The sequence below is a fragment of the Seriola dumerili genome, unplaced genomic scaffold, assembly GCF_002260705.1.
Source record: "Seriola dumerili isolate Sdu_G_001 unplaced genomic scaffold, Sdu_1.0 BDQW01000191.1, whole genome shotgun sequence".
NCBI lineage: Eukaryota > Metazoa > Chordata > Actinopteri > Carangiformes > Carangidae > Seriola > Seriola dumerili.
The window spans coordinates 9,033,329-9,050,917 of record NW_019174446.1 but is presented as its reverse complement, the minus strand read 5'-3'; the positions used below and the strand labels follow the sequence as shown (position 1 = coordinate 9,050,917).

The window sequence follows — 17,589 nt, the reverse complement described above, 5'->3', positions numbered from 1 at the left end:
TCCAACAGACTTTCTTCTTACTTTGTTTTATCTTTTTTGGCATCTTAAGTGATTTGTTGTTACTTGCTCAACACTTATGTGCCAATAAAGAGTTAGATTTAGAAGTAAAGATGAGGATACTAAAATAAACCTGAATAATACAAACAGCTCAGAATAATCAAAATAATCATAAAAACATTTCAGCATTTGCCTTTATCTTTCTTCCCTTCATCCCTCCACTGATCTCTCACCAACTTTAGCTTTCATCTATCCCTCCATTCCTCATTCACGTGACAATGTAAACTGGCTTTGAAAAGAGTTGTTTGTCTCCCTTCACCTTTCTCTCTCCCTGCTTACTTTGCTCTCTCACACACCCCCTCCACCCCCATCACTATCTGTCTTTGTTTTGCTGAAGAATACAAACACAGTCTGAATTAAAACACAACTGACAGTTTGCATCCAGTTTCTTTGCTCCTCCTCTGTCCTCCCACGATTCTTCCCTCACTTACATGCCCCCCCACCCTTCCATCCCTCCCTCCTTCTCTCGCTCCAGCTGTCAGGAGGCTTCATTATTAAAGATTCATGGTGGAGTCTGGGCAGCTCTTCCAAAAGCCTTTGTCAGACAGACCGAGTGTCTCAAATCTCACTGCCACTAACTGGAGGTGACATACAGACTCACATACAGTACATCAACGTGCACACAGGCACACACTCAAACACACACACTTTCCTAGTGGTTAGCTACACTATTTTGCTATGTGCCCAGCCCTTTTTAATTCGAATCATCTTGAAAATGGGATTCTTCTTTTCATTTTCTTATAATAAGTCATTGTAAAATACTCTATACACTGAATATCACTAAAATGTTAAAAATCCTGTCCATATACAGTTTATTTGTTTTTAGCCAAATCCCAAGAAGAATGAAGCCAGTTATTTTGAAAAATACAATTATTTGACTAATTAAACCATAATGAAAGGTTCATGTTTAAGAACCAGCTACAATAAAAGTCTGCAAACCCTTCATTAATGAGATTCCTTTGTTTTAGTTTTTTTTTATATTTTGTATATCCACCTTTTATTTTGATGACAGATTCAACCTTTGTGGTTGAGGATGATACGAGTCAGATACAAATCTGTGGAGAGATGTTCTGCTGTCCTTCACAGATGATCCTTTTCAGCTGGAGTTTGCTGGAGGGGTTTTGTCACTCTACCGTTCATTTTAAAATACCCCAAAGGTTTTCTATTGGATTCAAGTCAGGGGACATGCTTGGCCGGGTCATAGTTTTCACTTTTTTCCTCTTTAAAAATTCTTGTGTGATTTTTGGCTGGATCGCAACAGGAGGGCCAGCCCCATAAATGCGAATGACTGACTGAGTGATGCAGTTACACAATTTGTCAGCTGGCTGAATGTTGGAGTTTCCCCTTTGGCTGTAGCTCTTTCTCTATTACGTAATCGGGGGGGCATTTAAAGATGGTGTTTCCAACTTATCGCTTTAGCAACTTCTTTCCAAAAAGCACCTAGCAACAAATCTTGCAACTTTTGGACAAAGCTTAGCTTAGCTTGACCTCGTGAAAAGTGTTTTTGGGATCGTTGTCATGTTGGAAAATTACTCTCCTGCCAAGCTTCTTCAGACTGGGAGACATCTTTTCATTCAGTATTTGGATATACAAACTTGTATTTACAGCTCCATCTGTAATGGACATCTTCTCTACACCTTTTTCACTCATGCAGCCTCGTATCAGCACATTCCCACCTCCGTGTTTCACTGTTGGCACTATGCAGTTACTGTGGTAGTCCTGGACAGGTCCATGGAAAAATCGCTGGACCCCATCAGATCCAAAAATATTTATTTTAGTTTCATTTGACCAAAGAATGTGCAGCCAATATTCATCAAGCCAGGTCACATTCTTTGGCAGAATTTAATCTTGTAGTTTTGTATTGATTGGTGTGCAATGTTTTCTTTTTTGGATGCCATGTGTACAGAATGATGAATCACCAATTTTGCAACTTTCTTTTGGCTTATGTTCAGTAGCCTACTGATGCTCTTGTACTGTCTTCCATCTTCATGAAGTGTCACAATCTGGTTTCCTTCTTGTTCAGACAATTCCTTAACACGTGGTGCAATGTGGGTCATGGCAACATGCTTTGTAAGAAAAGCAATGTTGTGAATTTCATTTGATGTGTTTCGTATTATACTCGTACTTTCATCAAAACTTTGAGACATGGGCTGTACTGATTCATTGTTATACCTGTCACAATTAACCCGTCTGGCACTTTGCCTCTCTCTTCCTTCCTCTTATACACATGCACATATATGGGTGCACATAATGTGTTGTACTATGACTAAACAGTGTGTATTAACTGCATCTTTTACACTGTAGCACATCTTTTCATGAAACCCATTGTTTTCTGTGACAGTAAATATACATACCGATAGTCTGGCTCCAGGGACATTAAAGAGCCAGCAGGGTGTCACGTAGGGTAATGCTGGGCTAACATGGGGATCTTTACTCGGTCATTTAGGGACTAAGACCATGCTGTTCTCATGCTTATATGTCAACTAGCTCTTTCCTTATTTATAAACAATGTGTGATTTCTCAGTGGCACATGTTGAGCCCAAGCTGTGACTTGCTGAGTTTTAGCCTCTCTGTTGATCATGATTATAATTAGACATAACAGAAAACAATGCCACTTTTAATGTTTTGAAAGAGACATTGTTGGTCTATATTATAGGATTAGTTTGGCAAAAAACAAAAGGTCACTTACTAGATTTATTTCAGAGCTTTCAGCCACATCTTGTGGCCTTCATCAGCAGATTGCTGAGTAGTAATGGAACTGTTTCAGTTGTATTCATGTGACCAACATATGGAAGTAATGATGACAACTAAAGTAATCTTTATTGTTTACCATAGAAGAATTAACAGGTCTTACCTTAAACCCAATTTTAGAAAAAAAACCTGTTATATTTGCTTGCTTGACCAGACATAACATACTTACCATTTATCTTAGTCACACACACTGAGTTGGCACCATGGGATTTACCTTGAGTAAATTCTTCTCCATTCTCTCATGGACATTTCATGAAGGAATAGCTTACATGCCACTGGGGAAAACAAGCACGGTTCTCCTTGTAGCAAGAAACTTTCACAAACATTGTGTCCCTTTACCACATTGACCATAACTGACATAAGTATCTGCTACTTGTTTGGCATTTGGAGGTGCACCTCCAAATTGTGTGTGTGCATGGGCCCCATCAAGCCGCTATCTCATTCATGCCACAGAAAAACAGATTTAAGTACCTGCTGAGTGTTTATCTCAGAATAGCACATTTAATTTTTCCTTTCGTGTCACTGAATATTGCTATTTCATTATTACAGCTATTATGTTAGCTTTACAAATGTTATAGTCAAGTTCCCTTCCTACATGCACACAGATGGTCACATGAGGAAGCGTGTTACACAGTTGTCATAAAGTGGCCAGTCCAGAACCATTAGAAATTAAGGTTGACCTACTGTATAGTTTTGAAACAGCAGTGTGCTGGTATGGGGCCAGCAGTCTTTTGTACTACAGTTTTCTCACTTGGTGAAATCAAAAACATTTGGCAGGAATTATGCAGTGTTGGTGCAAAAATGCCATGTTATCTTCTAATATTAATCTCTTCTGCTGTTTTTTTCTTTGCATTTGTTGATACAGAAAAGCCCAGGAACAGCAGAAAAAGGTGGTAGTAGCAGGTTGTGTTCCCCAGGCCCAGCCACGGATGGACTACCTCAAAGGACTCAGTATCATTGGGGTATGTATGAGTATGGGATGCTCTGAGTAATGTATGGGTATGCTCAGACAACATATATTGTATATCTGAATTGGTGCCTTCATTGGTTTTAAGTTGTGTCTAATGGGGCACCTTCAAGGAGTTTGGATGGACAGCCAGACACACACGTACACACACACACACAGATACAGATGGATTGACCTGTCATTCACCTTGCTGCCAACCTGCTGTGTCTGTTCTATTCTGGCCTCCCTGCTGCTCGGTGGATCAATAGACATCCCTGTGACACACAACCGAGACTCCTAAGATGAACAGGGTGGGGAGTAGAAAAGAAGGAAGAATATATGATCGAAGGAGGGGGAAAACAAGAGAAAGTGGTGGACATGAGGAGAGGAGAAAAGAGCCTTTCTTTGTTGCAAACAGAGAAAGGAAGCAAAAAGTGTATGAGACAAAAGGACTAAAGGAACAACATTGATGTTTAATGAGTCTTCACCTGCATTCGAACTGTCGATCATCATTCTTATGGATAGATGATCAACCGCAGTGCTTCATGTGAACAGTGTTTTAAATACGAGAAGGCTGATATTAATCAACTAGAATGTCTTTGAGTGTTAGTTTTTTAATCATACAATATGCTGTCCCAGTTTATTTTTTGATAAGTGCTGTTGCAATGTTTCCTTCACAAAACTTCCAGTCCGAACTTCTTCCCGCATGAATCCAGTGTTAGCGTGGAAACATTACGTATATTGGCCCCTATGCTATCTGATGTGTGGACAAAGACAGAGAGTGTAGCAAGAGACAAGTGAATGATGTGAGGACCGCATGGCTTTGGCCCATGAGTGTAAACTGGCTTTTCTAGTCTCCTTTCCTTAAAGGTATCATTGCAAACTCTAACTCTGTAATTGTTTTGTAATATTCAGAGAGTGAAGTGAGAGAAGAGAGGGTTACAGAAAAGAGCCAACAGACAACACAAAAGATGTTGTGGCTAAAAGCAAAAAACTCAGCAGAGGAGTCACAGAAATATGCAGATATAACAACAGGAGGGAAGAGAGATCCTTTTAAGTATATTTCTAGGGCCATTTGCCCTACAGTGTCCAACAGTGTACTCTAACCAAAACAAGTGATTTAGGCTTTTGCTTATTTTGGGTTGCAGCCCCTGAACTTTAAAATTGTCATTCATAACCCTGTGGTGCATCGCGAAGCGTGATATGGAACAATTATTTGATTTTCTTCAAAATCTATTTCACCTCAATAATCACAAGAGGAAACAAATTAAATTATTGGCAATGTTTGTAGTTCCATACGCTGTCACCTTACAGACCCTGCAAAATCATCTTGAGTCTGACAGTCCTAAGTTGACAATATTTAAAATGAAGAGTCTTGGTGAAGGCTGAATGGAGTTTTTTTTTGTCGGTTCAATACTTCCAGTCCTCCAGTCATTTAAACAAAACTACATCAAACATTCCAAAATGAATAAACAATGTGAAGTTATTCAATTAGTCCTTGTAGTAGAGCAATGTGTTATGCTAACATGTCTGTACCACACACAAAAATTAAGACATTTAATCCACGTTTAGGAGAGTTAAATATTTCCTGCATTTCTAAGAAAGCATATATTCAGTTGTTCAAATTAGGAGTATTGTGTGTCTGTGTGTGTGTGTGTGTGTGTGTGTGTCTTTGTGCATTCTTTTGTTCAACAAGAACCAAGCAATGCTGTCTAAATCACCACAGAAAATCTTGATCTTGATTTCCCATAATGCTGAATTTATTTGCTTGCATAAAAAACAAACTGCCTTGTTGAAAATGGGGATAAATTAAATTCACTGTCCAATGTTCATTACTGTCACTACTGTCGGTTGTGGGGTGATTCAGATGTTAAGTTAAATATACTTTACCATAAATAATGCAATTCCATTTAAGTAAACATGCCAGTGTGTAACACAATTACATTCAAGTCAAGTGGCATGTATGTATAATATAATTACATTCAGATAAACGGGTTTATATATGCAATAGCCTTCAGGGCGAGGCAGAAACAGCTGGGAAGTTTACCACTGCTGGTCCTTTCATTGTCATGAGGAGATTGGATTGTGCATTGATACACACACAGACAGAGACAGACACACACACACACAACACATGTCGGTCTTTCTATACTTCTAAGAACACTCGCTTACGTAATACGTTCCCTAGCCCTTACTCTAACCTTAAACATCACAGCTACATGCCTTTCCTTACTCTAACCTTAACCCTATCCTTAACCCTAAAAGTGCCCTTCAAAGTGTCCTCACAAAAATGACTTTGAACAAACATTTTGTCCTCACAACCATAGAAAGACAGGTACACGCTGATGGATGCATGCATGAACAGGCACACATGGTTCACAGACACAGACAGAGGTATATGAGTGAGCACACACTCCCCTTGTGTATCCTTGGTAGTTACAATCAACCACACAATGACAGTGGCAGTTGGTGGGTTATGCAAATTAAATGCAAATAAGCAGTTGTGAATTTGTATATAGTGACTGCACTAACGGCTAGATAAGGGGTGTAGTTAAAAACAAGTGCATCCTGTTGAATTCATTCAGTTTAATCAACCTGTGTGTCAGCTTTATGTGCATTTCTGTTGTGTTCTCCGGTGAAGTTGCTGTGAAATGAATGACAGCGTATTGTGTGTAAGGTACACAGACACAGAATCTCAGAGACTCTGAACTAGACATGCCACATCCTATATCCGAGACACATTACACACACACACACACACACACACGCAGTGGTGGCTAGGTAATCAGAGGATTACATGGGGTAAGTAGTGTTGTAAACATGAGATGCATGCACATCAGTCTTCTCAGCTTACAGTATGTATGTATGTATGTATGTATGTATGCCTTGGGTGAGCTACATTAGTGAATATTGTGAGCCCAGTTTATGCTCTTGTCATTCCTTTTTTTAATAACAGACTAAGCACCTCACATTACTGCTCATGATGAGTGTATATTACACAAATTGACAACTCACTTAAAAAATAACCTGGGTTGCAATTATTCCTTTATTTTCTGTGAACTTTAATACTGAATAGGTTTTACCTTCACTTTTTAAAAATTATTTTCTTTATAATCGGTTGTCCATAAATGAGACATTTGTAATTTTGTAAAGCCCCTTTTACACTAGACAAAAACCCACTAACACCACTAATATCTGGCTTTTGTCATTAGTGAATGGGTACAATCAGCATTCACTCCCGGGTCAAATGATTCTGCTCTCGGTCTGAATGGAATGCTCTCTTGTCTACTGGCACTGTGAAAGGATTCAATTGCCTTTTTTAGTGGGTTAACCTAAAAATCTTGCGTATATGCACTTATTTTGGTATAAAAAGGGTAAAAGCGTGTGAGTATATTTATGCTTGGTCTAGAGAAGACTTCTGTCTGCTCTATACATACAGAGTTGACAGAAGTCTACAGACGTCTTGTACCTTTTGGCACTGCTGCCACATGATTGGCTTATTAGATAATTGCATGAATAAGTTGGTGTATAGGTGTTCACAATAAAGTGCTTGGTGAGGGTATATCTTTCCAATATTCCAGGAGCATAAAGTAGGATTTGATAACAACCAGAATTGAAAAGTGAGATCTGAATTCATTGCTAAGTTGTAAACGATACCTGAACCTTACTGTGAGCAGGGACACCCGCTGCTGCTTTGAATGGAACCAGATTGCCTGGCCATTAGACAAAAATAGGTTTTATTTCAGTGTGTAACATGCATGTAACTGTTGCCTGCAAAGCACAGTGTGCATCTGTGTGAGTGTATCTGAAAGAAGGGTTACACTGGGTAATGGGCCTGGAGGCATTGAGAGCTGGTACCAAGGGCTAGAGCAAAGACCTATAAGAATAGAGAAAATGAGAGAATTAGATGTGGAGGGGATGCTGGGAGGAATGAAAGGAGAAATAATGGCACAAGAAATAATTTTTTCCTTCCCCCACTTCTTTATCCCTCTCTACATCCCTCTGTCTCTTCCTCTCATTCACTCTCCTCCCTTTCGTCTCAGATTATTTTGTGTAGGACTGTTTCAGAGTTGCCCTCAGAGCTGCAGGATTTTCTTCATTGGAGGCGATGAGGAGAATAGCTCTTGCTTGATCATAACATGATTCTGTTTTACACATTGTCTCATAATCTAAGGACTGCTCTATTCTTACCTGTAAGATCATCTGTCTTCCACCTTCTTTACCTCTTTCTGCCTCTGTTCTCATCCATGGGTTCCTACTGCCAGACTGTCTCTGTCGATACATAATGTGTGGTGTTGCAGCCACATAGACACGCAAAGGCATTAAGGAAATCTATTTCACTTCATCCTGGCCGAAGAAAATTGGGTGTGATTGTGTCTTTTTGCACTTGTTTGTCCGTGTTCTTACGCCGTATTGTCTTTGTGTATATTTACATGCCCACCTTGTTTAAATGTGGATTAGTATATGTGTGTTTGTGGTTGTCAATATCAGGCTTTTGTTTGGTTGTATGGACTTGGTTTGTCGGCATCAATAAACTTTTCCCATGTGTGTCTGTCTGTATTTCAGGTCCAGCAGATTGATCGAGTGGTGGAAGTAGTGGACGAGGCTGTTAAAGGTATTTGGACACACAAGTTTGAATGAATGAGCAGCAATGCACTGATCAACTAATTAATGAATGAGAGTCCTGTTATTATTGGAAGGGAAAATGAAGTTCCTGAGCGTCGGCTCCATGTGAATGATTTTCAGGTGTCTATCCACTTATTGACAGAATAAATTTATAGACAGACTGAGAATGACTGGACTGTCAAAAGTAGGAATATATCACTATTATGTAGAAGAGTAGATGCAAAAATTAGGACTGTGATTTTAAAACATTTGATTCTGAGTTATAATTGACAGCAGTATGGTACCAGCTGTGGTGTTATTTGAACATTCACTGTTGTTCGAAGTGCAAACATCTACAAGATAGATAGATAGATACTTTATTTATCCCCTCGCTGAAATTCATGTGTCCATTAGCTCATTGTTGATAATAATAATAATAATAAAAATAGATAACATTAAATAAACAATAATAATTAGATTAGTCCACTTCCTTTGGCTGAGGTGTTGTATAGCCTGGTGGCAGTGGGAGCAAAGGATCTCCTGAACCTCCCTGTTCTGCAGCGTAGTGAGATGAGACGTTTGCTGCACCTGTAGCTGCCTCTCTGTCCTGCCAGAATGTGGTGGAGAGGGTGGTTGGTATTGTCCAAGATGGCCTCCGTCTTACATTGCATGCGTCTCTCCACAACAGTCCTGAGTGAGTCCAAGAGCCTTTCCTTGGTTTTAAAATTAGATATTCAATTCCAGGACAACTTGATTTGATCTCTGATTTAAAGGATGGTAAATTTCAACCATATGCACGTAAAAGTTATTTTGGACTACATTGCTCAGTAAGATTAGTGATTAGGACTGACGTGCATTTAAAAGCAAAGTCATCAGTGTTGTTTTCGGATCCTATCTGTCTTGCTGTCTGCGTAGCTTGTTAAGTGGTCTTCTCTTTCTGAGGGGCTCACAGCGAGACAGACTCACATGGCAGTGATTAGGTCATCCATTTAAACTGTTAGTGAACCACCGCACTTAGCTGTTTAATGAAGGTCAGAGAGAGTTTACAGTGTTAGAGTGTCCAGTCAAGCTGTCATACACCCCCAGCTGTTCTCTAATAAAGAACAGATTGAGTTTACGCTGTGCGTGTGTGTGTGTGTGTGTATGAGTGACTAGTTTTCACTGCAGGCCTCACTCTAATGAAGGACAGCTGAACTGAGGATTAATTTTACAATGTGTCATCAACCCTAAATCGTTTGGCTACACACACACACACACACACACACACACACACACACACACACACACACACACACACACACACACACACACACACACACACAGAGTGACTTTTATTCCCCCTTTCTTCTCTCTGATTTGCTCATTCTTTCCCTTTTCTTTCCTTTCCTTCTTCCACCCGTTCCTCAGAATCTTTTGATGTCTTCCCCTCCTCTTTTCGTCTTCCGTTCTCCCCTCCTTCCCTCCCATTTTCTTCCCTCCTTCGCCCCCTCCATGGAAACTAATTTCCCCAGTATCATTACAGTTCTTTATGACCTCGTATAAACTGAGAACTGTTATTTCAGCTCGGAGGCCTGGGCATAAACCTTTAAGCTAGGGGATTTGCCTGTTGTAATGGCTACTAAAATACTTACTTCAATGAACTGCTAATAGACGCACTTCTTTGCTGCACCAAAATTGCTTGCAGGTCTGTTTTCCACATGAGCACTGGTATGCTTTTATGAGCTCGGTTCTTGAGGTGAGAGGCTATCTATTCTGGCTCAAAAAGAACTTAACAACTGCCACTACATAAAGACTTCACTACTGTAAACAGTGCATCTATCTAACATAAAGCTCAAGGTGCTGCCTCTTGTAAATACCAGAGCATGTTTTTATCCTGTAGTTATCTCACGTTGGGTTGCTGAGCATACACACATCTCACACATTACACCACTGCCAGCATAAGTGATTTGGTGGGTAGTGTTGTTACTGTTGTGACAGCTGTGCCAGATGTTGATTTTCTTGGCTGGTTTGGTTTTATCATGTATTCCAAACCTACTGGCAGATCTGTAAAAAAAATAAAAAAAAATAAAAATAAAAAATCAGTATTGACACCCATGGGTACACATCTTTTCAGGGGCACCTAACCAGATTTTAGATCTCCTAGTGATGCTCAACAAACAAAATTAAGTGATTCTTTGAAGAGTAAAATACAGACAAAATAGATATATACAAATTTTAATCAAGAAAAAAAATTATATAGAAGCCCACACAAAGGCTGGAAAATGTGTTATTCATGTTTTCAATCAGAAAGGAATGCCGACTTCCTCTTAAGTCTGATCTTTGCACCATTAATACATATAGATAGCTCTTTCTTTATAGGGGCGTTTTTATGTCTTTATCTCTTTATTGGCCTCCCAATATTGATCTTCTATCACTGAGATGATAGCCTCGGATGATACTATTTCACCTGATATTCTTTTATCTTTTAGAAACAGTTTAGATTTACTGTGTGTGACATAGAAACAGGGGGCAGAAAAGGTTAGACAGGCTAATGTATCTACTTAGCTACAGATCAGAGGCTATATTGTATCCATATAACCTCATGATCCTTAATTCACCTGTATAAACAAACTGTTTGTGTGTGCCAGTGCTGAAAAATAAAGCAGGAGTATGAAGAAGCTGCTGAACAGAAAGAGACTGTAAGACAGGTGGAAGAAGAAACGAAATGAAGAGCAGGTATAAGGAGACAAATTGCTGCATTCACAGGTATTGTAAGACATCTGAAGCTGTTCTGAACATTGTCTTTTAATTCTCAGTGACCTTCCACCTGGAAGTGACAAATGCAAGCTCTGTAGAGGAGCTCATCATTGTCAAGCTTCAAAGCCCTGTGTATGGCTTTTAAAGGAAGTGTTCAAGATATTTGCATTATATTATACATTTTATGTGCATCTGAGATATTTCCCATCAAAATTAATTCCACTGATGTTTGGCAAGAATTTTTTTCCAAAGACATTTGTACATATCTAGTAAACTGCTCTTGGAGGAGGATAAATGAAAAGCATTACACCCCTCCCGTCCTGCTCATCTGCCACCTCTGTCCCTTCTGTCTAATATACCCCCACCCCCTCGATCTTGCCTGCTGCTTTACAATCAAACCAGGGAGCACAACAAGACCCACCACTTATGAGACATCAGACACAGGTCAATAGGTCGTCCTTTTAGCTCCCTACCTCTATGATCCAACCATCCATCTGGCTATCCTGTACATCTTTCATCTTGTGATGTATTTTTTTCTATCATCATCCAACCATCCATCCATCAACCTTTCCATCCATCTATCCTTGCTTTCCCTCCCTCCCATTCCCTAGCATGTTATGATGGGCCCTTATGAGTGGATAGAAGGATTTATGTCGGTTTGTATTTATGGAGGAGAGAAAAGAACAAAGGAGAGAGAGATTGTAAAAAACGCAGGGGGGAAAGGAGGAGAGCAGTCAGTAACAAGAAAATGTGGTATAGGGCGATGTGTGTCTCTTATGTCTATGTGGGGTTGCCCATCACAGCAGTTGGCCTCTCTAAACTCTGTAATTGAGATGACAAATAGAGCAGCGTTCTTTGGATTTCTTCAGCAACTCAAGTTAGCTATTTTATCTCTTGCTTCCCATTCATGGTCCCTCAGGCCCTGAAATTGAATTTGGCTTTGGGTACACTCCTGGAGTGATTCCATGCTGGTAGTGAGATTATTTTTTGAGTCTTCTGTGGCAGTCACATCAACAGGGGTCCTATGAAGTTTTAGAGGACAAAAAAAAGGGTATGTCGGGAACAACTATTTTCAAGTTTTATGAGAATGGTCAATCTCATAATTTGGAAAAACATCTGGAAATTCAGCAACGTACTGGTAATTGCTTTCTCCCGACAAGTCTGTGTATGCAATTAGATATCTGTGACTCTATTTTCCCACAGCTAAAACTATCAGAAACAAATGCACAATATCAACAATCTGGAAAAAATATGGAATTTCAAAACAGAATTTACCACAGTTCTTCACCAACAGGCCTGAGGTAAAGTTAATTACTGACATGCCTTTTTTTTCAGCCAGTGAAGTTGCACATCTCCCAGATGTGAGTTTCAAGGTCCATTGTTCATCCTCAGCATGCTAGCCATTATGGTTAGGCCTGGTTTGTGATAGCCTGCCACTTTGTGCATTGTAAAAATCGGTTCCATGTTTTTTTTTTTCATTTATAACCTTTAGTGACTGGTCAGCACTTGTTAGATATTTGATGTCATTCACAGCAGATAGGTTAGGTTCACATGCCCTTTATTGTGGCTGCATTCGGCTACTCAATGTTTTTACTATTATTAGGATATAATGAAAAGTATAATCAAGGTTTAAAAGGCAACTAATTTTTAATCTAATATATATAATGTAGAAGAAAAAGCTCTTGTAGACTCTGATTGAATGTGCATCTATTGAGCCATAATCTTCTCTCTCATACAGTACATTTGTTGAATGAACTTGTGATAAAATATTTAAAGCAGCAGTTGAGGAGCAGGTGGAACTGTGAAACTTAGCTGTTTAAAGAAAGTATTAATGTAAGGATGAACTGATTGATCAATCAAGAGATGGAGAGATAGTTACAGCGAGAAGAGTATTAGAGAACGCAATTTTAAATCCTTGTTTCATGACCAATGACACACAGACAGCTAGCTGGAGGGAAAAAATGGCTGAATGTGAATCCAAGTCCCAGCTGTTTTCCACGAGGGAAGTTTTCTCATCTTCTTGCTTGTACTGGGATATTACGACCAGTCACGCCTCACCAATTGGCTCTTTGTCCTCCTCTGGGGCAGATTGTCATTTTTATCTACCAATTGATAACCACGCTTCCTGCCCTGAGCCCACCCTCCCAGGAGACCCATGTAAAGCGGATGAAAACAGGAAGACAATTCCATCCCTCAGCGCCTCCATCGTGCACATCTCTAGCTGGTAGCCTATTAGACGGTTGGGAAGGAGAGACTACTGCATCCCATTTCCACACACCAAAGGCTGGACATCATGAGCTATTAGCTATTAGACTCAGCTATGGATTCTCATTTGCTTCTGTAACACAGTGATGTCCACTGAGTGATATTTTTAGGATTACAGTAAAAGATGAAATAGCCATCTTTATTTTGAAGATTCCCTTTTTCCTGCCAATCATTCATTACATCCACCACTATTATCATACTATGCTATATCATTCTTTAACTATCTTGGTAATACCTCAGCAAGAATATCATGTTCTTGCCCTACTCCACACTTTGTGTATTCACTCTTAATTGATTTTAGGTGCGCCCGATGCCAGAGTTTGGCCTATTATGTCATTTCCTGCACAGCTAGACCAGATAATTTCTCTCTCCTATTACCACGTCTGTTCTGATATGCTGCTCTGCCTCTTTCTATGTCCTGTTCACACTACCATCATATTTATTAGATGAAAGAGGTTGAATGATGGCTTTTATTTGGCTGTCTGTAGGTGGATATTGCACAATGCAAAGCTGGCTTTCTATTTGGTATAATATTTGTGGGTGAGAGGATATATGTAATTATATTTGTGTGAGTGTGCTGTATGTTTAAGTGTGTTATAATTATAGACTGAAATAAGAGGAAGTTATTAAATCATCCACACAGCGAACTTCTCTATTTGTCTGTTCTCTATCTATATTTTCTTTGAGTTTCTCAAAACAGTGTGAATAATCTTATCCAGCTGTTTGCGCAGTTGAGCATAGGAATTCGGGTTTTTTGTACTTTAAACAGGATGACTAATACAGTATGTTTAACTATAATGTATTAATATTTAACATCGAAATGCTTATACTCTATCTGCGCACCCATCTGCACATAGGTCTGCATGATAGTGATAGTGATTTTGGTTTGAAAAGGACTATGTAGTGAAGTTATGTTTGTTGTTTTCAGGCCACTCAGTTCGTCTGTTGGGTCAGAAGAAAGATGGAGGCCGGAGGCTCGGTGGAGCTAGACTGGACCTGCCCAAGATCAGGAGGAACCCTCTCATTGAAATCATCTCCATTAACACTGGGTAGGACACAGACGCACAAACAGAAAACACGCCTCATGAAATATTCAGCTTTAACTGTGAACTCAATTTCACTGCTTCCCTGCCATTCTGGTTTAGTGTGTGTGTGTGTGTGTGTGCGTGTGTGTGTGTGCGTGTGTGCGTGCGTGCGTGCATGCCCTCTCCCTCTTTGCACAACCACTTAAACAGAGCCCCTCTGTGCTTCTAATTTTATCAATTTTACATGGTTTGCTTGAGATGTGTATGTAGTGGGGTGTGTACGTGTGTGTGTGCACATAATGCTATTTATTCTTCAAACAGGTGTCTAGCCTTTTTTTTCTCAGCTTCCACAGTTACAGATAGACCTCCTTCCATCATCTCCTTCCATTTCTGTATTATCCTGTTACAGTTCTCTTATTTTGGCTGTTATGTCACTGGTAGTGAGTCTGTTTAAGAATGCTTCTGTTATGTGAGGTTTGCCTATATTTTACCATAAACAGCAATAAAGAAAAATGTAGATAATATAGATAAATACTAAGGATGAATAGGTATAGATAGGGTTGCCCATTTTCATGTGTATAGATAGAAAAGCACAAATCTACACACACACACACACACACACACACACACACACACACACTTTTATGGGCTAATTTCATGTTGTTTACAGATCTGTGTCTGTACTGGCCCATGTGCTTTATTCTCAGCGGGCTAGTTACAAAGGGTTACGACAGACTAATTCCACTGTGCTGGCCCTCAGCTGATGATGATGATCCATCAGTCATCCTCCTGCAGGTCTTCATGGTCTATACATTAATGACTCGGTGTACAAAGTGAAGAAGTAAACAACTTGTGAACACGGTGCTAGTGTCCTGTAAGCCTACAGCTTTCTTTGTTTAAATAAGTACTCATTTATTCTTGCAGCCATTTCCTTTAGAGCCCTTTGGCTTTTTAACTAGCCAAGAAAAAGAGCTTAAGCTGTCACTAATAACCATTAAGAAGTTGTAGACATTACATGATCAACAATACATCATCTCTTTGTTTGAGCCTGTTGTGTGCACGTGTTACTGTCGGTGAGGGGGTTTCATTATTTTACTGGAATTTCCATTAGTGTTCTTGTACCGTCTGGGCTAATTGCAACAACATTCTTCTCCCTGTAACATAGTGACCCACTGACAAGAGGGCTGTGACCTCTTCTCTGGCCCTGACCTATTATTTATTACTGCTATATTACCAGAGTAGGCATTTTTATGATTATTTCGGGGATGATAGTAATGCAGCAGATACATTGTGTGTGACATTATCATACTTCACATTGTCGCAATAAATGTCATCCATTTATATTAGCCTTGAAACACAGAGATTGCAAACGGTCATCCATTACACACAATCAGGTCCATTATATCAAAAATCTAGCTCTCATTATATTTTTGTCTACCTCACATGTTTGACAACATCATGTTATGATTATTTTCTGAATTCATGTTTGTCCCAGCCTTAATTCAAAAAAAGGCAGTGAGTGTTCTCCTAATGAGTTGACTCTGTTTTAGATGTTTGTTGTCTACAGAGCTCGTTGGTCTTTATTCCTGGCTCAAGTTTCCTGGACTAGACTTCATCTATGACAGCTAGAAAAACAACCGCTTCTGTTTTACAGATAAACTGGCATTCTGGTGGACACTGAATTTGGCCTGTTTAAAAAGACAAAGCTGGAGGCCTGTGACTAAAAGAAAAAGCAAAATTTTGGTACAACTGCCACTGTGTACTCAGGTTGGCCATCATCCACATAGAACACTCACTCTTTCACTGCCTCTGTGTGCCTTTTTGATAATTGTTGATAAATGGATCTCGGTCTCTCTCAGTCTCTCTATCACTCTGTCTTGCATTTTTGCATGTCTCCCATTTTGTGATTTCTTCCGTGTTGTGGTATGTATGTGCAGATGTCAGTCCCCTGCCATCCTTCCTCCAGCAGGGGGTCTATATTCGATCCAGATGAACTTGCCCTTGTTTTTCCAAATGGGGCGGGCTGGCTACAAATAAATCCCTTTGTTTTTACTCTTTCAACTGGAACTCTTTTAGGAGGCTGGGGGATTACATGAATATGTTGACCGGGTGAATTGGCTGTTGACAAATCTCTCCCAAATAGCAGTGTTGTTACTGAAAATCCAAGCTTTATGTGTGCTTTTGTGTGAGTCGGTCAGTCATTAGTGTCACTAATTTGACATGGCTCTCTTAATATATATATATATATATATATATGTGTGTATGTGTATATGTGCGTGTGTGAATCATGCGTGTGTGTGTGTGTGTGTGTGTGTGTGTGCACGCGCACGCGTTTTGGAAAGGAGAATGCGTCCTTTATGCACTCTGTTTTTAGATGATCTGTTTTAAATATTCCTCTGAGGTAGTAGTGACATCATTGGTGACATTTGTCAGCTGATGAAACAGAGGGATCTTTGTCTGACACACACATGAACAACATCAGTTGCAGTTGTTCTCCAGACTGCCTCTGTGTCAGATGAGAACATCTGAAACTATTAATTTTTAGTGTGTGTGAGAGTGTGTGTGGCCTTTAATGTTTGTTGCCAGTTTTTCTGTGTGTGTGGACATGTGGGATGCATTCATTTAAGCTCGCTCTCTCTCTCTCTCCCTGTGTTTTCTTGCCAAATGTCAAGTTGGTGTCATGGAGTGCTTCCACAGGTTATCTGCAGTTCCTTGAAAAATCCTAAATGTCAAATAATCTTTAGGTCTTAAAATAACATTCTTAAGTTAATAGATTTTTCCCTACAATACAGTGCATTCAGAAAATTCAATTTTTTCACATTTTGTTATGTTGCAGCCTTGTGTTAATATAAAAAAAACTTTCTTTCATCATCATTTTACACTCAATACCCCTTAATGATGAAGCAAAAACAGAATTTTAGAAATTTTTGCGACTTTATTAAAAATTGAAAACTGAAATATTACATTGTCACAGGCATTCTGACTCTTTGCTATGACACTTAAGCTCAGGTGCATCCCATTTCTCTTGATCATCTTTGAGTAGTTTTTACGCCTTCATATGCCTCTGGGAAATTCAGCTGATTGGACATGATTTGGAAAGGCACACACCTGTCTATATAAGACATCAAAGCAAAAACAAAGCCATGAGGAGGGAGAAACTTCCTGTAGAACTAAGAGACAGGATTGTGTCGAGGCACAGATCTG

At 39.5% G+C, this 17,589-nt stretch overlaps 1 protein-coding gene across 1 annotated transcript in view; it reads left to right on the top strand.

The window, feature by feature from the left end:
- Window positions 1–17,589, top strand: part of cdkal1 (CDK5 regulatory subunit associated protein 1 like 1) — a 223,728-nt gene that overhangs the window by 61,647 nt on the left and 144,492 nt on the right. Inside the window, exons 5-7 of the mRNA XM_022753568.1 lie at window positions 3,674–3,770; window positions 8,321–8,369; window positions 14,289–14,409. Of these exons, the coding sequence (XP_022609289.1) occupies window positions 3,674–3,770; window positions 8,321–8,369; window positions 14,289–14,409 (267 nt within the window). The remainder of the gene's footprint in view (window positions 1–3,673; window positions 3,771–8,320; window positions 8,370–14,288; window positions 14,410–17,589) is intronic.